Here is a 22500-nt window from a genome sequence, read left to right on the forward strand (position 1 = left end):
GAGCCAAGAGATGTCTTCACAGCGCAAGGCTTTCTCCATCTTTTCTTTCATAATATCACTAAATTCTGAGCTTGTCTCTCATATTTTTGCCCCCTGGTATCCAGGCTTTTCTTCTTGCTATCTAACCTTTTATTGTCTTAAAAAAAAAATTGAGTACTTTGGAGATGTATTTCGCAGTCAGTCCCACCCACTCATGTATTAGACTTGAGAGGTGTAGGATTGCATACTGTTTTAATAGTGTTATGAACAGACTTCAAGGGAAAATACCACCGATATTTCAGCCATTTTAGTGGAAAAATTTTATGTTCTGTGGAAACAAGTCAGAGGTGTTTGAATTTGTGGAGGACCAGGGGGATATGCTTTGATCAGCTCCCTAGGTCTTGAATCAGTATATATGGTGTACATGAGTTGGGGCACTAGTCAGGACCCTGGCTGACTACACATTGGGACACTTATGACTAAATTTCCGTTGACATGATTATGTACTCACATTGTAAAACGTCTCCAAAATTGAAAAACAGTATTTGAAAAAATTTAAGTTTTATATGTCGTATAAATTTGTTAGCTTGATCACACATTTCTGTAAATTTACTTAAAACGGGATTGTACACTAGTTAGTGGATACTTAAGTCATTAGACTCAAACAAACCGTATATAGAACATCAAATAAACTTAGAAATCGGTAAGTAATCATTTGACCGCTACAACGATAACAAGCTACTTGTGTTTGTAGCTGGAAGTTGGCTGAGTTCGTCCGCTGTATTGTTTTCGAGCTGAGAGGCTTCAGAAAACATGGTCATGTCCAGTAGGAGAGAAAAACCTGGATTTTGCGGTGCATTGTGGGATTTAAAATTAAAAAAAAATTTTTAGTGCATGAACGTTCCGGTGCACTGGGAGGATTTTGCGATTGAGACAGTCCTTAATTAAAATGGCCGCCTCAGTGATCCGTGCCCTGAATACTGAACCATGGAGCTGGTTGGGATGCACCCACAGTCTGAGAGCTCTAAACAGCTCCTTCCGGGAAGTTGTTATAACATTCGGTGACCATCACGGTGGCTGACGTATTGCACACAATGCTTTAGAAGTGCTGATAGGACCTTGTATAAACCAGGGTTGCATAAATACCATTTATTTGGTATAACAAAATGAGTAACCTACTTATTAATCAGCCAGGGGTGCTATGGAACGTGTCCTTTTAGCGTTGTTTGTTTTCCCTGTTTTCACAGCGGCTATGAAATTGCTTAGGCTGCTAGGCTTGTTCTTTATAATGCTAGCTACGTTAGTTAATTTGGATCGAGTAGGGTTGCAGTGGAGAAGAGCAGGTTTTGTTTCACCTAGGAAACGAGCGCTTCTGTACAGCTAATATAATTAGGAAGTAAGTTTTTGTTCTTTTTTTTTTGTTTGTTTGTTTTCGTCCATCGTGAGTTCGTCATCAGAATAGCATACTGGATGATCGAGAGATTATTTTCACTCCTGATGCGTTGTCTGTAGATGTTTCACGGTGTTGGTTGCTGGTGTGTGCCGCTGCTCCTCGTGATAGTTTTATGTTTAAGATGTTTTACCAGGTTACTTGTATTGTTGAAAGATGCCGCATTTCTACACAGCATACTTGGCAGTCTGCTTTGTTGCGATCATTGATTATTAAACGTGTTCAGAAAGTTCATGACTTCATGTCATCTTTTTTTTACATGTATGAGAATTATTTCTGTACGCTTTTTGTTTTCTCAAGTCTCCAAATCATGGCTCACTTGTCTGTTCTTACTGTAACTGACATAATCTCAGCCCTGGTACTGGAGTTCACTCCTGTCCTGCTCCCAACACAACACTTCAACCATTTGGCTAATTAAAAGCCCTTTTTGTTCTTCCTTTCAGTGCTTCCCCATTTAAAAAGTATAGCTAGAGCCAGCTGAGGAACACTGTTCAGACTTTTAACGCTTTTAAGCCCAGTGCATCTGATATGCCAAGTAAAGAATGATGCGAAAGCTGTTAAAAGCACCACTAGGTATGTTCACACCCGCCGGTTTTCGTCACTCCGAACGAATTCATTCTGATCGCAGATTCCGAAACTACTGTTTATATACGTACCCTAAACGTTGCAATCTGAGGCGAATGTTCATTTTACATGTTACATATATTCGGAACAAAACGTCTGTGCAAGACGTAAACAAACGCGCGCACCGCTGCCCTCCAAGTGCGCAAGTTATTTTTGAATCCGGTTGAGAATATAGTCGGGCTCGAGTGTTTACATGGCAAATTACACTCAAGTCAGTGCATTACTCTCCCACTCCATGGTTGTTCTCTCTGTCTGTCTATCTCTCTCTAACACACACGCTTTCTGAGGTTGACCTTTAGTAAGCTGTGTGTGGTATCACAGATGATGTGAATTATTTGAGTGATGGCAGAAGGATGAGCGATAATTCGTCTTTTTGAGTTCCAGGAAAATTCCATATGCACCATTTCTAACACTTCTCTTTTCTCCCCCTCCCCATCTGTCTCTGTAGTGAATGGTAGTGTCTATAAAGGGTATGTCCCTTCAGGAGAGAGGTGCCAATGTCCATCAGGATTAATCACACTGCAGGGGGGTCACTGCGCCGATCACAGAGGAACACACTCGCCACCAGGTCTGTACACCCGCAACACACCGGTGTGTGTGCATGAGTAGTTTCTAATGTTTTCCTCTAATTGTTACTTGTTCGAGAGAGAATAGTGGAGAATAGTGTGTAGTAAGGTTTGTCACGAAACCAGAATTTTCACTTTGATACCAGCGCCAGGGTGTAGTAGTGTATCTGCTGTACCAAAAGGATACTTTTGGCCAGGAGTGAATGAATAAATAAAATTAGGAAAGGGAAAGACATGCACTAGTGGAAGTTATTAAACACTCAAGATTCAGATTGCTGACCCTACGTTATGGCTGGGTGATATACAAGATAGATCACGATACGTGAGGACGTTTCGCTAACGATTTCAGCTAACAAACTGTCTGCAAAACAATAGTAAAATAAACAACAAAGAACTTTAACTGACTTTACGATACTTTTCTTTCATGCCTACAAAGAGAAGATTATGTAAAAAATAAAATACGGCATTCGTTCAGTAGCCTTTAATTTGTAATTATTAAAAATGTTAAAAGAAATAAATAAATGCATCGCCATACCAACGATATCTCAGAAGTGTGTATCGCGGATATATCAGGATATCGATATTCTACAGATTTATATTGCTCAGCCTTCCCTGCATTATATTTGAATTAATTTAAAGGTGTTATGTTTACTAAAGCAAATATAACATTTCATGGCTTAGAGACGCATAAAACTGACCAAATGGGGACCGTTGTTAAGTATAATAAGTTTTCCCTAAATATGCACAAAAACGCTGCTGTAGTTGTAGTTACAGCCCAATACTGTACGACGCCAAGCTGCACCGTTACGAAGCTGAAAGTAGCCTCCCTTTAATGGTGTTTAAATATGTGGGGTGTCTATACTTTTAAACAGCACTGGTTACAGTGTTTTCTCGTGTTTAACACTGTTCTGTTATTAACATCATTTAAAAAACAAACACAAACTATTTCATGCTTTAAAATGAGGTGATTATGACTGGCTGTTTATAAAATAGTTATGTTTTTATGTGCTGGCACTTACACTAAACCAGGGGTGTATAATCTTATCTTCTCCAGAAAGGACCGGTGTGGGTGCAGGTTTTCATTCCAACTAAACAGAAGCCACACCTGAGTCTGTTGAAAGCCAAGCTCAACTGATTAAACCGGTGGAATCGGGTGTGGCTCTTGATTGATTGGAATGAAAAGCTGCACCCACACCGGCCCATTGCGGAGACGATCGCACACCCCTGACGGTCAGGAGGCTCGTCCACCAGGTGTTTTACAGTAAAAAGGTTTATAACTCTTTTTGCGTACTGGTTTTGTTTTTTGTGTGTTGGCTGCCTGCTTCAACAGCGACATAAGTCCAAACATGCCCAAACCTCACTCCGTTAAAACTGCGAGAAAGACGGGCTTAAGGCGTGAATCAGCTTTTCTCCTACTGTCTGTAAAATGAATGCCGATGAATTATAATAATAACAACATACTTCCAGGGGAATGATACTGTGTTTGCTGCCGTACAGATTAATAACTGTAAAGTGTAAATAAATATATTAGTAGACGATCTAATATTGTCTTTTTATTCTGTTACTGCTTTCCAGGTTGCAGTCAGAACAAACCAAACAAAAAACAAATTCCCCTCCTGAAAGTAAAAGATCATATACTAAAGCCTCCAAAGCCCCGCCCACGCCTGCAGCTGGCTCCTCACGTGGCCACGCCCCTCGAAGGTAGTGTCCTCATCGAGTGACTCAAAGCAAAGATTAATCTTATTCAAGTGATTTTGCTTACTTTGGGTTTCCTGAACTTGCAGTAATATATTTCTCTCTCTCTCTCTCTGCAGAAACAGTCTTTCTCTCTCTTCACTAAGTCACTCTGCACCTGACCCGGATTCGGAGGCAGCAGGAAGCTCTGGCCAACACGAGCAGCGCGAAGTCGTCAACAACCGTGCCCTCAAACGTAGCTCTGCACCTGATCACAACAACACCTCCTATTCACCCAGCCCGGCCAAGCGGCCCAAAGCGCCGCCCCTCGAGAGCTCTGAGCAGTCGGAACCTGCTGACCCTACTGCTGACTCCGCCCCCGAGCTCCCATCCACAGCCAGGTCTAAAAAACGTCGTTTGGCATCTGAACATCCGACTAGCAGGACACTAAACAGGAAGAGCGGCACGTGCCCTGCCACCAGCGCCTCCCACAAACGCAAAAAGGCAGACACCCCATTTTGCTCTTCTTCTTCCTCCTCGTTCTCTTCCTCTTCCTTGTTTTTATCCGGCTCGAGCAGCGAGCAGGCCAGCCGCTCATCCAAACCCTCCAAACTGGCGTCCAAATCGGCCGCCTCGGCCAAATCTGTGACCGATTCCGCCTCTTCCTCCTCTGCTTCTTCTTCCTCTTTCACATCCTCTTCCTCCTCCTCTTCTTCTGTGGTGGTCGCGGGCGCCAGCGGCTGTGCCCCGCCCTCGCAGGGCGCCCGGCTCAAGCAGGGTAAAGATCAGAGTAAGTCGCGGCGCTCCCGCTCCGCCTCTTCACCTTCTCCTCGCCGCAGCAGTCGCGATAAAGAGCACAGCAAATCCAGCACAGCTGCCTCTAAATTCGATTGGACGAGCCGCTTCAGTCCCAGAGTGAACTTGCCGAAGCCCAGACTCGCCCTGCCCGGATCCTCCAAACCCGAAACACCGTCAGGGTCCAGCAAACCCGGCCCGAGCGGACTGCAGGCCAAACTCGCCAGTGAGTTTCTCACTCTCACCAATAAGGCTTTCATCCTCACTTATACATCTTCTACACATTTCCTTCTAAATTCACTGCTGTCCTGTTTTATATAGCATGCTATCACTGCACCGCTGTTCTACATATCTGAGCAGAGGACCAAATGCGTGATTGAGTGCCACGTTGCGCATCGCAATGAGCAAGTTGCTCTTAAACGCGACTTAAACTTTTGCTTTTTAATGTTGATCCCAGCATGCTTTATGCAGTACAAACAATTGGAGACTTAGTATATATACTAGAATTTCTTCAGAAGTGGGTGGAGCAAATCTTGGTATAAAACTTGGAAGATGGAAAAAAGAGAGTACATTTCTTGTAGCCTTTAGTACAACACCATTAAAAGTAAAGAGTGGTGCACACTAATCAGATCTCTTTAGGGTATCTTTAGTAAATATAACACACAGCTGTCTGTACCATCTCTAGTCAAGTGAAGGCTAAATGTCCATCAGACATGCTCATTAGAATATTAAACCACACTCAGATTTATCTGTTCGGAGTACTCGATGATAAACGCAGTGTTTTCTAGAACTATAACTATTATTCCTTGCGTATCTCAATATTACTGTATACGGCGTCATCATATTGTAGCTACATTCTGAATTGTTCCTCTTATACCACACACAGCGACTTCCCAATGAGTACATTCATTAACATTTTATTAATGAATTTCTGATCCTCTTTTAACCATTTATAGTCTCATCAAATATTCATGAGATTCCTCATCACTTTTGTATTAAAGCGGGTATGCGTATTAATAAAAATACCGCTATACAAGGCAACATAACCTCAAAGAAAAAGGAGAACGGACTCCGTAAGTCAAAGGGGCTTTTCATGCAAATTTGATTGAAGTGCACTTCCTGACAAAATGTAAGGAATTATTTTTAAATAATAAAAAAAAATTATCAAGCATGGATAGTGTATTTAAAAGAAGAAGAAAAAAAAAAGGTTATATAAAAACTTGGCTCTTTTGGATCTTAAGAATTGGTAAGCCATAATGAGGATCAACAATTTATTTATTTTTTTTAATAAGTAGCAGCGTCAAACTTTTTTTTTCTTTTTTTCCTGGGACCGTTTTGTCCAGGTAAAATGTCCCCTCATCAGTCAGTATGTTTACGTGGACAACAATAACCCGATATTACCCTGATTAAGACAATACTCTGATTAAGAAACTACCATGTAAACAGTGATTATTGATAACCTTAATCTGACTAAAGTCATACTCCAAGTAAACACAAATCGAATTAAGACGTGGAGTATTCCTGTTTTAGTTGCATTACAGACGTGTACACACCTTAATCACACTATTAACGTCGTGTGGGAGTTTACACCACATTGTGTGACAGGACACGTACACACACGGCAGTGCTCAACCGTTTGACGGCAAACAAGAGATCACGGCTGCGTCTGAAACCACGTGCTTACAATGTATACCTGCTACAGTATATCGTAGGTGAAAGACACGTATTTCAGCTACTATATAGTAGGTAAGTACACGGTTTGGGACGCAGCTCACGACTTGAAGCAGTCGTCTATTTGCATGTGCAGCATGACAAATAATTAACTGCACTTGAAGCTTTCATAAATTAAAAATGAAACACCAAAACTGTATACAGTGCCATAACGAAGACCAACTGTATGTTGATACGTGAAATTCTGGAGGTAACGTCGGCGCGGTGATGTAATGACGTGTGCCGTTAATCAGTCTATGTTCTATAACGTAAAACGGGAACATGAAAGGAATATCCTAAAAGCGACTCACGTAAACACCTTAATCACAATGTTGTCTTATTCAGAATAAGCTCAATAATTACTGCTGTCCATGTAAATGTAGTCAGTGATGTCTTTCCAGCACTTTAATTTGGAACACACCTGTTATTGTGTTTATTTCAGCACTGTTTCGTTGCGAGCATTTCAAGCGAAGTTTGTTTGCCCTATGTCTGTTATGTAAAATCCAGCACTTGGATATCTGCTAGCAGTTAGATAGGTCAGTCCGGATACCCGATTCTGATTGACCAGCAGGTGTGTTAAAACCATATATACCATATACCTGCACAGACGCAGGTTCAATTCACGCATACAATCTTTCTTTCTAATGATTATTTACTGTAATTAATTCAAATAATATAATCTTATTGCACTTACATGCTGTGTATGAATTAGAGCGGGCCAAATTCTAGATCTAATGACCGGTATGTAAAATAACTATAATGAAAAACGTTATTTTGATATTTTTAGTCAAATTTTGTGCTGTAAACATCAGTGGGAAGTGACCATGATATAAGCGGGATAATCCACGGCTATGTGTATGCAACGCTGTTTTAATGCACTCTGCTATGCATCAGGTGGTCCTTTGCCTCCACGTCGTGCGTTAAAATCACGTAACGCACGCCTAGCCGTGGATCCTCCCTTCCATGTTGCCGGCCATGCAGCTTTGTTGTCAAACATAATGAGGAGAAAACATAAGCCAAGAGTTTTTATTATTGGTTTGTTCAGGGAGGCTGCGAGCTGGACTAGTGAATAGTTCACTAGTGAACTAGTGAATTGTCTGCCTTAAAGGCGCCGTCCGTGAGTCATTCCTATAGAAACGACAGCGTTAATATAATTCAAATTATGGCCAGCACTACTGCCAGAGCTGTTCGAGAAATTGAATCAACACCCTCTGACCAATCCGATTAGAGAATTCAGTAGCAGTGTGGTATAGGAGCAATTTAATATCCGCACGTGGCCTAAATGTTGATCAGGTTTCACGTGTACCTGCAGCTCGAGTGTTCGGAGAGTGCAGCGCTGCAAGAGCTAAAATGTTCTCTCTCTCTCGTGTTTCTCTTTGGTGGGCCAAACATCGAGTCGGGAGTTTGCTGATCAGCGCCGGTGCATTTCGCCACCGCTAGACGGACGTGCATTGGCTGTAAGCAGAGAACTGAATGTGCTCAGCCTTCAGAAGCGCTACATCAGCACGTTTTTGTAATTTGCACAGGCGATCTCGTGCATGTTTTCCCGCTCACTTTTGATACAGCCTTGTCCGTATCAGAGCTTTATTACTCTGTAGAGGCCTTGGGGAAGCTGCAGTGTCCTCCCGTCTTTGCAGAGTTCACTCTTGACTCGACTGTTAGTGGCATGAATTATTAAGTGTGACGCTGAACTGATTATCCAACACCCGGTGTCATTAGCTATATTTACACCTGTACTAATATTATGATGATGTTGAAAACATGAAGCTCCTTCATGTGCACACTTAAATCAGAATAAAGTGAAACACTCAGTCTGGATCTGATTTCTGTCTGATTGAATGAAAAGGTTCAATCATTTATTAATGCACTAAATCAGGACTGATGTATACTTGACTTACGTTTGTTTTGTGGTCACGTTGTAAATGTTATCGTTTAGCCTTTTAATCAGCTATTACTGGCTGCGACAAAATGGCGGTTCAGTTGGAAAGTGTATTGGTTCAAATTCTGTTGCTTCGTGGCTGGTCCAGTTGTTTGTGACTGCGCAGTGGAAAACGCCTAAAGTGTTGGCAAACGTCTAAAGTCGAACACAAGGTTGCTTGTTTGCTAAATACAGCATTTAGACCTAGTCTAGGTGAACCTTCCTGACCTTCCCTTCTGCGTGCGCTGATGAATGGACACTCGTCCACGTCTCTCAGGTCTGTGGTGGGCTCACGTTTCAGCCCAGCGCCGTGCTAATAATAGGCTAAAAATACGCTAAAAATAACCGTCGCTACAGTAGCTTTCAGATCGAGACTCTCGCGGAGCGAGTGCAGAGGTAAGTCTTTTGATTTTCTGTTTTATCTCTTATTTATTTATTTATTTTTATAAATATACAAAATATTGTTGCGGATTTTAAATGACTTTAACGCTCCTTTTAACACTGACTGTATGCCAGCGTGCACATGGTCAGGACATCTGCGTGACCATATACTGCGAGAATTTCATTTTGGAAGTTTGGATACGATTTCCTGGTCTTGATACTGCTGTTACAGAGACGTTATCGAGCGCTGGGAGAAATCCGAGCTGTACGTATAGTCTACAAAAGACAAATGTAATCCTTGTACTGAATCCTTGCCACGTCAATACGAAGCTAAAACGTAGATTGACGTACTGAAAACCACCATACCGGGTGCAGAGGGTCATGGGAAATGGAGCGTGTGCACTGTGGTGTGTTCAGAACAAGTGAGTGAAGTTTAACTTTACAAAGCCAGACAGATTTCGTACTGACGAGCAGACGCAATATAAGCTTGATGTGATTTACTCAACATTTAAAAATAATGAGTGGGTGCGGTTACGCACTTAGTACAGGTTTTAGTTTTATTTCCATGGATTGCTGACCAAGCAACATCCACAATTATGTTGTCGTTTTCCCTCTGCGGTTCATCCACACCAAGATGCCGTTTTTGTCCAGTGAAAACAGGGCTTTTTGAAAACACTCTCCCAAGTGGATAAATTGGATCATCGCCATTATTATTTATTTATCTCATTAAACCATCTAGTACTGTCCAAAATTTAGGCATCGTCTTTGATCCCTCCCTCACCTTTTGAAGCTCTTATAAACTTCATTGCTTGTGTCCGTCCCGTCATTAGTCTCAAACACTGGTTCATGCATTTATATCCTCACGGCTTGACTATTGCAATTCTCGCCTCATTGGTTTAGCTGCTAATTCTATTGCTAGGTTGCAATGTCTTCAAAACTCTGCCGCTTGACTTCTTATACATACCAATCGCTCAGCTCCCATTGCTCCGATCCTGTCTGAACTGCATTGGCTACTGGTTTCGTTTCGCATCAAATATAACATAATCCTGCTCACATTTAAAGTGCACCCATTATGCTTTTTCAAATATTACCTTTCATGTAGTGTGTTATAGAGCTGTTTGTGAATGTACAAAGTGTGCAAAGTTTCAAAAATCAAAAGCACACAACAGAATTATTGACTCCCAAAAGAAGGAACTGATTCTGAACAGCTGAAGCGAGTCGTTAGTAATTCCAGACTTACTTCCTGTACTAACCTACATAGGTTTGTAACATAAAGCCCCGCCTCTGTTCCTCACTGGCTGCTCGTGAACAAATGGAGCTGAAACTCATTATGGTAGTGGGTGTTTCCTGTTCGATACACACTGACAGTGGTAGACGAATCACAACAGACTGGGATATCTGACCAATCAGAGCAGAGTATGGTCTCTGAAAGGAGGAGTTTAGAGTGAATCCTTTAGAACGGATCATTTAACGAGTCGTTTGTGACACTGGGGGGAAAAAGGTAATGCTGCAGTTTAAATTATGAGCACATTAGATTTACATGCATCCAAGGTCAAAGACACTTTATTGTATGAGACCTTTAAAACAAAATTAAGCACGTTTTAAAACCATAATAGGTGCGCTTTAGATCACTTCACGGTTTGGCACCTTGCTATCTCAGTGCACTGCTTCTCCCCTACAACCCAGCCCACTCTCTCAGGTCCTCCGGGCTCTGACTCCTGTCTGTCTACTCTGGGTGGCAGGTCTTTCAAGATCTGGAATTCACTCCCTCTGACTCTTTGCAGCATCACATCCATCTCAGAGTTCAAATCTCTACTTAAAACTTATCTGTTTTCTCACTGTTACTTGTCCTAATGTGTTGCTGTGCTTTTTGCTCTCCGTGACAGTACTGTGTGTTTCATTTTTTCTGTTTTAATTGTTCATTGTTTTTCACATTTTGTGTTTGTCTGATTGTTCATTGTTTGTATTATTGTGTTGCTATTGTAAAGCATCCTAGCTCTGGGAAGGTGCTATATAAACGAAACATTATTATTATAAATATGAAAGTTTTCGCGTTGTGTGGATTGAAAACGTCAAATTGTGACGTGACGATTGTCATGTGACCCATTTAGCGCCAACAAACAAAAACCAAAAACAAAATGGTGCTCGATGTTGTACTGCAGCGGTTGTGCCGGCTATCCAGTTTGATTATCTTTTATTAAAGATTAATGTCACTTTGTACATCCTTCAGTTTGGGTTTTTAAATAAACGCCGAAGGGAAATGACGCAGGCCAAAGCTTCTTACATTTCTTCTTACATTTTTAGGCGCTTTCAGTGTGAACGAGCAGTTTTTGGAAAAAGGTTTCAAGACGCCAGCGTAGCCGAACAGCGTTATAAAATAAAACTGTGGTTTTCAGGCCTATCCAGATTATTGTGGATGCAGCCTTGGTTTGTTTAGTTGTATACGGTGTGAGGCCAATCCAAAAGCATCAGTTTTGCTCGCATCTGGATGACTAATAGCCGTGAGAGCGTTCTGTAACGCCTCTAACTTTCTCTCTGTTAATGTTTGTAAACTAATTGAATTGTCGGTGTAGTGCAGCAGAGTTCTAGTTCCTCTCATTTACCTGGTCATCATCTGACCAGGTGCGACCGTCTCCGATTTATAGTACACATGTAAATGATTAGATGTAAATAAACTAAATAGCGGATTAAGCGAATGATTACACAACTTGATGTTCCTGAAATAGTTTGTGTGTGCAGATTTGTAAACTCGGGAGTCAAAGACACACAGGTGCGCTTCTCCAGCGAGTTCTGCTACTGTTAATTAATATTCCTTGCAGATTAACATAAGTGCTCACACACTAATATGAACTCGTGCCTGTTTAGCTTCAAGGGATACCACTGACTGTGTGTGTGTGTGTGTGTCAGGTCTGAGAAAGTCCAATAAGAAGCGAAGTGAGTCTCCCCCTGCAGAACTCCCCAGCTTTAGGAGGAGCACACGACAAAAGACCACGGGCTCCTGCGCCAGCACCAGGTAACACGGTGTGCTCCATGTGTCATGGTGGGGGTGTGTGTGTATGAGAATGAGATGCTACATTAGATCATGTCCCCATTGTTAACAGTTTGGGACAGATTCCATTACATGCATGCACTGTATTCACACAGTTGATAGCTGAGGACTTCAGCTATCTTATCTGTTCTCTCTCTCTCTCTCTCTGTGTGTGTCTGTAGTCGGCGAGGTTCAGGTTTAGGGAAGCGTGGTGCAGCTGAAACTCGCCGACAGGACAAAATGGCCGAAAACGACAACAATCAGGATGGAGCCAATTCATCACGCACAGAGGAGACACCACAGGGAGCTTCAGGTGTGCACACACACAATGTGTTGCGTGATATTTTGTACAGTGACTTTTACATCACTGCTAGTGTCCCGCAGGAGTCCCGAGCCTTGCGATTGGCTGATATTGCATTTTAAACATCCGTGCTCTAAAGAATGTCCAGTTTGACACTTAAACACTGCTCTCAGGTACTTTATATATATAATGTAATGAAGAAAATGCGATCGTATTCTGTAGAATCTCTTTTTATGTTCATACCGACATCGGGAGGTTACTTAGTTAATGGAAACTAAACTCTGACTGGACATAAAATTCAATTGGAAACAACCGTACATACACCAAACTAACCGAAATAGGAGTCTTTTCTGAGTTTATGTTCATGTTACGAGTTCGCCAGACAGAATCTCCAATCACGAACCCTTTTAAATTATGTGACGTGAATATAGACAAGCCGTACACACTGCAAAAGCTTTCACCTGGAGACATCCCAGGCAGTGGGTCTGATCTTCAAATCCTGGTATCTCATGAAAATCAGCACGAGAGCTGTCTGGCAGAAAAAAGAAAAAACTCCAATGCCTAAATGAGTTGCTGACCGTGAGATTGGAGTACGTCAGAACTCTGGTGGCATCCCTAATACCACATCATGACTCGTATCCACACAATTCCTCAATGACGACGTTTACATGCACACCAAATTCCGTTTAAGGTCTATATTCGCATTGCAGCAATATTGCAAATACAACGTTTGTGTACAGGCATTTTGAGTATTCCTGTATACATGGTGGTTGTAAGTAGTCCGGTCTACACACGTGCTTTTAATTTCCCACTGTTGTTTCCCAGGAGATTTTCTGAACGAGGTGTTTACATACAACTAGGGCTGCACAATTAATCGAGAATTGATCTTGATTTCGATTTTGACTGCCCACTATTACATGAACATGATTGACTGCGATATTTACATTTAAAGTCCGTACTCCGCTCATAGGAAGCTTTGCTGCATATCAAATCAAGCGCTTCCTACACTGACAGCAAATCACCATAGAATGGCGCAGGGATGATGTCATTGTGTATGCTAAAACCCGGAAACGGGTTAGCATTTTAGCCCTTCGGTTCCATTGTCCTGAAGTCAATGGGGTTTTTGAATGGGATTTTGATCCTAACAAGTTGCTGTATGAAATTACAGATGTTGTCAGGGACATTAAATGTCATCATGCAAACAGGAAAAGTCTTTGCAGATAAACTGGTTCAGGTATGCTGTGCACAATTCCCAAAAAAACGTGGCTGAAGATTCATCCACAGAGTGAATCCATATTATGGACAATGTTTTTAAATCAAGTTTGTAAAAGTTGCTTGGTGATGGTGACGTTGAAGTCGAGCGACCGTGGTGTAGTTCGTTTATAGCACACGGTTAGCTTTTTATTTCTGGCGATTGTATTTAGGGTTCAAACTTCATAACATTTGTGTTCATTTGTGAAAATTATCTTGATGGACAAAACGTGTTAGTATTGTAAACTTTTGTTGATCACAGAGCTTATTTTATTAGATAATCCAAAAGTCTATGGGAAAATCCTATTGGGTTTTTGTCAAGGGAACCGGTGTGGTGATAACTTCCAGGTTCCGGTACAAAATGACGTCGTCCCTGCACCACTCTATTGGGTGATTTGTCTGCGGCTCTCCTTCTGTAAACACTCTTATTGCCTTTTCTGCATAGGCATGAATTGTTTTCATTTGGTTGATGGTATTTTTATTTTTACTTATCCTATATTTTAGGTACGATTTTATTTATATTTTGCTTCTACAAGATGATGCACTTTAAGGACCAGTCTAATTTGATTCAAAGATTTGTACATTTGCAGGAATGTAGCACAACATGGAGGTGAAAGCAGCGGTCTGTTTATTTAAATGTGAAAGTGCAATAAAAATATGTTGTCCCTAAAATCAATGAATAATCGTGATGATCATTTTGGCCATAATTGTGCAGCTCTACATGCAACACATTTCAGATTAAAACAGGAATATTCCAGGGGCAGGAATCGGAATTTGGGGAATCAGTCTTGATCGGATCGTGGCGTTTACCCGACTCTGTGCTAATTAGAATATTGCCAAATTCTGATTAATAAACGCATGTAAACGTACTCACTGGCTTCTTCACTTGGATTCAAATCAAGCAGGACTGAAGTGGTTAGCTTTGGTAGCACAGATGGTCAGGCCTATTAGTTGCATCTGCTCACATGCACCTTCTTATGTTAGCAAGCTAAATGTGTCCATGTGAACTAACTAAGGTCAGGTGGTCATGGTGAAGATATTGTGCAAGTTGAATATTACAGCAAGTGTCCACTCACATGCACGATATTCACACATACAGCTGAGGACTTCAGCTATCTTATCTGTTCTCTCTCTCTCTCGCTCTCTCTCTCTAGCCTCCAGTTCAGTAGCTGGTGCTGTTGGGATGACCACTTCCGGAGAGAGCGAATCGGATGACTCAGAAATGGGCCGATTGCAAGGTAACACTCACTCTTAACCAGTTTTGCTGTAGGTGACAGAACTTTTCACCCAAACATCCAGTAAAAGTGACGTTATCGACCCTTTCTCGCAGTACACGCTATGAGGGGTGAGTGTGTGTATATATGTGTGTGTGTGTGTGTGTGTGTGTGTGTGTGTGTGTATATACAGTGAGGGAAAAAAGTATTTGATCCCCTGCTGATTTTGTATGTTTACCCACTGACAAAGAAATGATCAGTCTATAACTTTAATGGTAGATTTATTTGAACAGTGAGAGACAGAATAACAACAAAAAAATCCAGAAAAACGCACATCAAAAATGTTATAAATTGATTTGCATTTTAATGAGGGAAATAAGTATTTGACCCCTCTGCAAAACATGACTTAGTACTTGGTTTAAAAACCCTTGTTGGCAATCACAGAGGTCAGACGTTTCTTGTAGTTGGCCACCAGGTTTGCACACATCTCAGGAGGGATTTTGTCCCACTCCTCTTTGCAGATCTTCTCCAAATCATTAAGGTTTCGAGGCTGACGTTTGGCAACTCGAACCTTCAGCTCTCTCCACAGATTTTCTATGGGATTAAGGTCTGGAGACTGCCTAGGTCACTCCAGGACCTTAATGTGCTTCTTCTTGAGCCGCTCCTTTGTTGCCTTGGCCGTGTGTTTTGGGTCGTTGTCATGCTGGAATATCCATCCACGACCCATTTTCAATGCCCTGTCTGAGGGAAGGAGGTTTTCACCCAAGATTTGACGGTACATGGCCCCGTCCATCGTCCCTTTGATGCGGTGAAGTTGTCCTGTCCCCTTAGCAGAAAAAAAACCCCAAAGCATAATGTTTCCACCTCCATGTTTGACGGTGGTGATGGTGTTCCAGGGGTCATAGGCAGCATTCCTCCTCCTCCAAACACGGCGAGTTGAGTTGATGCCAAAGAGCTCCATTTTGGTCTCATCTGACCTCAACGCTTTCACCCAGTTGTCCTCAGAATCATTCAGATGTTCATTGGCAAACTTCAGACGGGCATGTATATGTGTTTTCTTGAGCAGCGGACCTTGCGCGCGCTGCAGGATTTCAGTCCTTCACGGCGTAGTGTGTTACCAATTGTTTTCTTGGTGACTATGGTCCCAGCTGCCTTGAGATCATTGACAAGATCCTCCCGTGTAGTTCTGGGCTGATTCCTCACTGTTCTCATGATCAATGCAACTCCACGAGGTGAGATCTTGCATGGAGCCCCAGGCCGAGGGAGATTGACAGTTCTTTTGTGCTTCTTCCATTTGCGAATAATCGCACCAACTGTTGTCCCCTTCTCACCAGTATGCTTGGCAATGGTCTTGTAGCCCATTCCAGACTTGTGTAGGTCTACAGTCTTGTCCCTGACATCCTTGGAGAGCTCTTTGGTCTTGGCCATGGTGGAGAGTTTGGAATATGACTGATTGATTGCTTCTGTGGACAGGTGTCTTTTATACAGGTAACAAACTGATATTAGGAGCACTCCTTTTAAGAGTGTGCTCCTAATCTCAGCTCGTTACCTGTATAAAAGACACCTGGGAGCCAGAAATCTTTCTGATTGAGAGGGGGTCAAATACTTTTTTCCCTCATTAAAATGCAAGTTAATTTATAAAATTTTTGACATGCGTTTTTCTGGATTTTTTTGTTGTTATTCTGTCTCTCACTGTTCAAATACAACTACCATTAAAATTATAGACTGATCATTTCTTTGTCAGTGGGCAAACGTACAAAATCAGCAGGGCATCAAATACTTTTTTCCCTCACTGTATGTGTGTGTGTGTATGTATATATATATATATATATACACACACACACACACACACACACACACACAGAGTATCTCACAAAAGTGAGTACACCCCTCACATTTTTGTAAATATTTGATTATATCTTTTCATGTGACAACACTGAAGAAATGACACTTTGCTACAATGTAAAGTAGTGAGTGTACAGCTTGTGTAACAGTGTAAATTTGCTGTCCCCTCAAAATAACTCGACACACAGCCATTGATGTCTAAACCGCTGGCAACAAAAGTGAGTACGCCCCTAAGTGAAAATGTCCAAATTGGGCCCAAAGTGTCAATATTTTGTGTGGCCATCATTATTTTCCAGCGCTGCCTTAACCCTCTTGGGCATGGAGTTCACCAGAGCTTCACAGGTTGCCACTGGAGTCATTTTCCACTCCTCCATGACGACATCATGGAGCTGGTGGATGTTAGAAACCTTGTGCTCCTCCACCTTCCGTTTGAGGATGCCCCACAGATCCTCAATAGGGTTTAGGTCTGGAGACATGCTTGGCCAGTTCAGCACCTTCACCCTCAGCTTCTTTAGCAAGGTAAAAGACGTTATCATGCTGGAATACTGCCCTGCGGCCCAGTCTCCGAAGGGACGGGATCATGCTCTGCTTCAGTATGTCACAGTACATGTTGGTATTCATGGTTCCCTCAATGATCTATAGCTCCCCAGTACCGGCAGCACTCATGCAGCCCCAGACCATGACACTCCCACCACCATGCTTGACTGTAGGCAAGACACACCTGTCTTTGTACTCCTCACCTGATTGCTGCCACACACGCTTGACACCATCTGAACCAAATAAGTTTATCTTGGTCTCATCAGACCACAGGACATGGTTCCAGTAATCCATGTCTGCTTGTCTTCAGCAAACTGTTTGCGGGCTTTCTTGTGCATCATCTTTAGAAGAGGCTTCCTTCTGGGACCACAGCCATGCAGACCAATTTGATGCAGTGTGCGGCATATGGTCTGAGCACTGACAGGCTGACCCCATACCCCTTCAACCTCTGCAACAATGCTGGCAGCACTCATACGTCTATTTCCCAAACACAAGCTCTGGATAAGACGCTGAGCATGTGCCCTCAACTTCTTTGGTCGACCATGGTGAGGCCTGTTCTGAGTGGAACCTGTCCTGTTAAACCGCTGTATGGTCTTGACCACCGTGCTGCAGCTCAGTGTCAGGGTCTTGGCAATCTTCTCATAGCCTAGGCCATCTTTATGTAGAGCAACAATTCTTTTTTTTGAGATCCTCAGAGAGTTCTTTGCCATGAGGTGCCATGTTGAACTTCCAGTGACCAGTATGAGGGAGTGTGAGAGTGATGACATGAAATTTAAGACACCTGCTCCCCATTCACACCTGAGACCTTGTAACACTAACAAGTCACATGACACCGGGGAGGGAAAATGGCTAATTGGGCCCAATTTGGACATTTTCACTTAGGGGTGTACTCACTTTTGTTGCCAGCGGTTTAGACATTAATGGCTGTGTGCTGAGTTATTTTGAGGGGACAGCAAATTTACCCTGTTACACAAGCTGTACACTCACTACTGTACATTGTAGCAAAGTGTCATTTCTTCAGTGTTGTCACATGAAAAGACATAATTATTTATATATATATATATATATATATATATATATATATATATATATATACATACATACACATACATACACACCCATATATATATATATATATATATATATATATATATATATATAAAAAAAATAATATATATTCTGGTGTGTGTCTGTGTGTGGTGGGTTCTTTTCAGTTTTATATAACTGGACAAACAGTCATGTAAAGTTTTAGTCTGAAGTTTGTATTTGTAACCCTCAGTTTGTGGATTTTATTTTAAATAAACGAAAAAATGGTACTGAAAGTTTGCGCCCCCTCCCCCCCCCAAAATCTGATTAATCAATTAATCGGGGAAAAAAATAATCGGCCAACTAATTGATTATGAAAATGATCGTTAGTTGCAGCCCTAATAGACTGTGTCTTGCATTTCCTCTGTGCTGCAGTTGGAGTTTCATCTTTGAGTTAATTGTGTATGTGTTTTATTGTGTACAGCTCTACTGGAGGCACGTGGTCTGCCCCCTCACCTTTTCGGACCTCGCATGTCCCAACTGTTCCATCGTACCATCGGCACTGGAGCTAGTGAGCATCCGTCTGTCTGTGTGTCGTTCGTGAATATTAAAAATTCCTTTACAGAATAAATGCTTAATAGATGCTTCGAGTCTTAATAAAGCTCATGCATCCGGTGAAAAATTTCAAAAAGTAATTTTGTACATTTATAATTTTGCAACTTGATGAGTTTGCCTTTGTTATTGTGCATGTATTGTTCGTCCTCTGAGTCTGCCGTGCCAACTAAGTTCTCTTGATCCAGTTAGCAGCTTACCTGTTCGCCAACGTTAAAGTGTTACGCCCGGCTACGTTTTCAAACCCTGTGTATTGTGATGAACAGATTATGCCATTTATCATAATAAGCAGTTTGAGTGTGTGTGTTGCAGGTTCGAAGGCTCAGCAGCTGCTGCAGGGTCTGCAGGCGACGGGGGACGAGTCTCAGCAGCTACAGGCAGCGATAGAAATGTGCCAGCTGTTGGTGATGGGCAACGAGGAGACACTGGGAGGATTTCCTGTGAAGAGTGTTGTACCCGCTTTGGTCAGTCCAAATTAACAGAAGTACATAGATAGATATAAATGAAAACAGACAAACCGCATTTTCCTCTGAATACAACCCCTGGCAAAAATGATGAAATGGCCACACTTGGAGGATGCTCACCCGGCTTTTTTACTTCGTAGCAAATAAACAGAACACTGATATGAGACAAAACCATTTTTGTTTCATAGCTGAACATTCTGGCTTTCTGAAACATACCTCAAACAAATTAAAATTTCTAAAACAAATAAATCTTAAATGCAAATTTGTTTCCAGTTAAAAGAGCGTTCTTACAGACCTTAACCTTGAAGTTTTTGAAAGGAAGCATGACCCCAACAAGAGAGTTGTCGATTGAAACAATGGAAAGGATTGTAAAACTGTCAAGAAGGAAATCTAACACCGAGTGTGGCAAAAAAAATGTTGGTTGTTCCCAGTCAGCTGTGTCTAAAATTTGGTGCAAGTATAAACAAAATGTTAAGGTTGTAAAAGATAAACATACGGGTATACCAAGGAAGATGTCAAAACTTCAGGATGGAAAACTCGAACTGTAAGAAATCAGCTGAATGAAATGGGATTTACATACAGAAAAGCCAAATGAAAACCAGCACTAACACCTAAATAGAAGAAAAGAATGTTACTGTGGGCTAAAGAGAAGCAATCATGGAGTGTGGATGATTGGATCAAAGTGATATTTAGTGATGAATCACGAATCTTGCATTGGCCAAGGAGATGATGCTGAAACTTTTGTCTGGTGCTGTTCTAATGAAACATATAAAGATGACTGCCTAAAGAAAACAAGCAAATTTCCCCTATATATGGGGTCGCATGTCAGGTAAAGGACCAGGGGAGACCTCGACAGTCAATGCACAGGTGTACATTGAAAGTTTGGACACTTTTCTCATTTCACTGATAGAAGATAGGTTTGCCGATGAAGCCACTTTTCAGGATGATAATGCATCTTCCCACAGAGCAAAGAGTGTTAAAGCTTTTCTTCAGGAAAGGCACATCAACGTAATGACATGGCCAGGTAACAGCCCGGATCTCAATCTGGTGGAAATTTTAAAAAATGTGTCCATAAGGCTCCATCCTGCAAAGCTGATCTTTCAACCACTATTTGAGAAAGTTGGAGCCAGGTTGATGGAGAATTAGTGAAGTCCATGCCTCAAAGATTTCAGGCTGTAATAAAAACCAGTGGAACAACAAAGTACTAATTGTGATTGTTTTAGTTTTTTTGATGTTTCCATAATTTCTTCTCTTTTACTTGATCTGCAAAAAGAATATGCCATTAATTAAAACTATTGAATTTAGTTTATTTACGTTATGTTTGAAAAAAGCCAGAATGTTCAGCTATTAAACAAAAATTGTTTTGTCATATTTGTGATTTGTTTATTTACTACGAAGTAATAAAGCCGGGTGAGCGTCCTCGAAGTGTGGTGATTCCGTCATTTTTGCCAGGGGTTGTACTTTATTAATGAGAATGAATAACTAGCTATTGGGAAACCTCCAGAGCAGTCATACACTTGGCAAGTGGGCTTGCTGTGATGGTCTGAAAGACCGCCCCCACTGTCGTTTTCCTTTTTTTTACAGTAATAAAAATCATTTAGCTCCGATAGAGAACGGACGCTACAGTTAAAAACGGAACACGTCTGCTCAATTCAGCGTGAGCCGAATGAGTCGGAGTCGCAGTATGGTGTACACTGTGTGTGTTCATTTGGTTAATAAAAGTTCATCATTGTACTGTTTTGTTGTTGTTTCATTAAGAATAATAATGAACCCACCATTCAAGCAATTGCCCTAAAAGTGAAGTGCGCATAGCCGCACGGGCATTCATAAGCGATTTAAAAGCAAGGGGAAAAGAGGGAAAAGCGCCCCTCCCTTCGCCTTCCCCCGCCGATGATACTGGTATTAGTGGCGTTGTCGCAAGTCGATTAACCATTGGGAAATGTCCTCACCGTCACAACCCTATTGACAAGCAACTAATTCAACGTGCCACATATTTCATCTGAAAGCTGTGAGATGTGTCGAAAATAGTATTAACTGCTGCACATACAACATTACTTACAGTACTACCATATTGACAATACTACCATTTTAAATAAATAAATACAGTGGTGTTGGCGGTCTTTTGAAGCTTTAGTATCGCGATACTACCGTAATACCGGTATACCCTGCAACCCTGCCAGGTTATGTGAATCTTTTTAGCTTATCTAGAATCCTTTAAGGAATAGTCAAGTTCGAAACGTGCTCTTGAAACACCTGTGACTTTTGGTGTTCTCTCTCTCTCTCCACAGATAACGCTGTTACAAATGGAGCATAACTTTGATATTGTGAGTATGAGCATTGCTTTATTCAGCCTTTTATGCACGTTATGTTTAGCTAATGTACTCCAGTGGCAGCCCTTAGCTGTAACACTAGCTACGTTTCAGTAGGAAGTACTGTAAGTCAGCGTAGCGTGCGTTGATGATTACTGGATGCTTCAAGGGTAGAAAGAGTAATAGAGCTGCAGACGTTCACACTCAGTTTCATTCTAATCTGTAACACAGGGCGGACGCAGTGTGCTTGTATATAAATGGAGCTTGTTAAGGAGGAGAAACGATCTTAAAAAAACTGTGTATCTACTTTTCAGATGAATCATGCATCTCGTGCTCTAACCTACATGATGGAGGCACTGCCACGCTCTTCTGCAGTAGTTGTAGACGCCATTCCTGTCTTCCTGGAAAAGGTGAGTGCCTACTGAATCCCGGGTTCAAAAATGCAGCGTGTGTGTGGTGTTGTCTCTCAATGGCGTTCATCCCAAACCATTATAGCACTGTAGTGAATAGTGTCAAAGTAGTATACAGCCTCAACAAATGACATGTACATTTTTTTGTGTGTGTAGCTTCAGGTGATCCAGTTTATCGATGTAGCCGAACAAGCTCTCACTGCGCTGGAGATGCTCTCACGGAGACACAGCAAGGCCATCCTGCAGGCCGTGAGTACACAGCACACCGCTAGTAGCCCTTACCATGATTTACCTGCTAGTGTGCCCCATAAAAAAAAAAATTAAGAGATGACCTCATACTTAAAGCTCTGTATGCTTTTTACTTACTCATAACTGAATGATATGAAAGCATTAACTCACCAAGTGA

The 22500-nt window shown here is 41.7% G+C and overlaps 1 protein-coding gene across 5 annotated transcripts in view; it reads left to right on the forward strand.

Annotated features, from left to right (window-relative positions):
- Positions 1-22500, forward strand: part of trip12 (thyroid hormone receptor interactor 12) — a 74334-nt gene that overhangs the window by 14890 nt on the left and 36944 nt on the right. For all 5 annotated transcript variants that reach the window (XM_053623352.1, XM_053623354.1, XM_053623350.1 and 2 more), the window contains 11 exons: positions 2502-2621; positions 4195-4320; positions 4434-5314; positions 12005-12110; positions 12308-12438; positions 14832-14915; positions 18784-18870; positions 19224-19375; positions 21664-21699; positions 21999-22094; positions 22251-22343. In XM_053623352.1, the coding sequence (XP_053479327.1) occupies positions 2551-2621; positions 4195-4320; positions 4434-5314; positions 12005-12110; positions 12308-12438; positions 14832-14915; positions 18784-18870; positions 19224-19375; positions 21664-21699; positions 21999-22094; positions 22251-22343 (1863 nt within the window). In that variant the 5' untranslated portion in view covers positions 2502-2550. The remainder of the gene's footprint in view (positions 1-2501; positions 2622-4194; positions 4321-4433; positions 5315-12004; positions 12111-12307; positions 12439-14831; positions 14916-18783; positions 18871-19223; positions 19376-21663; positions 21700-21998; positions 22095-22250; positions 22344-22500) is intronic.

This window comes from Ictalurus furcatus, chromosome 4 (genome assembly GCF_023375685.1).
Source record: "Ictalurus furcatus strain D&B chromosome 4, Billie_1.0, whole genome shotgun sequence".
Classification (NCBI taxonomy): Eukaryota; Metazoa; Chordata; class Actinopteri; order Siluriformes; family Ictaluridae; genus Ictalurus; species Ictalurus furcatus.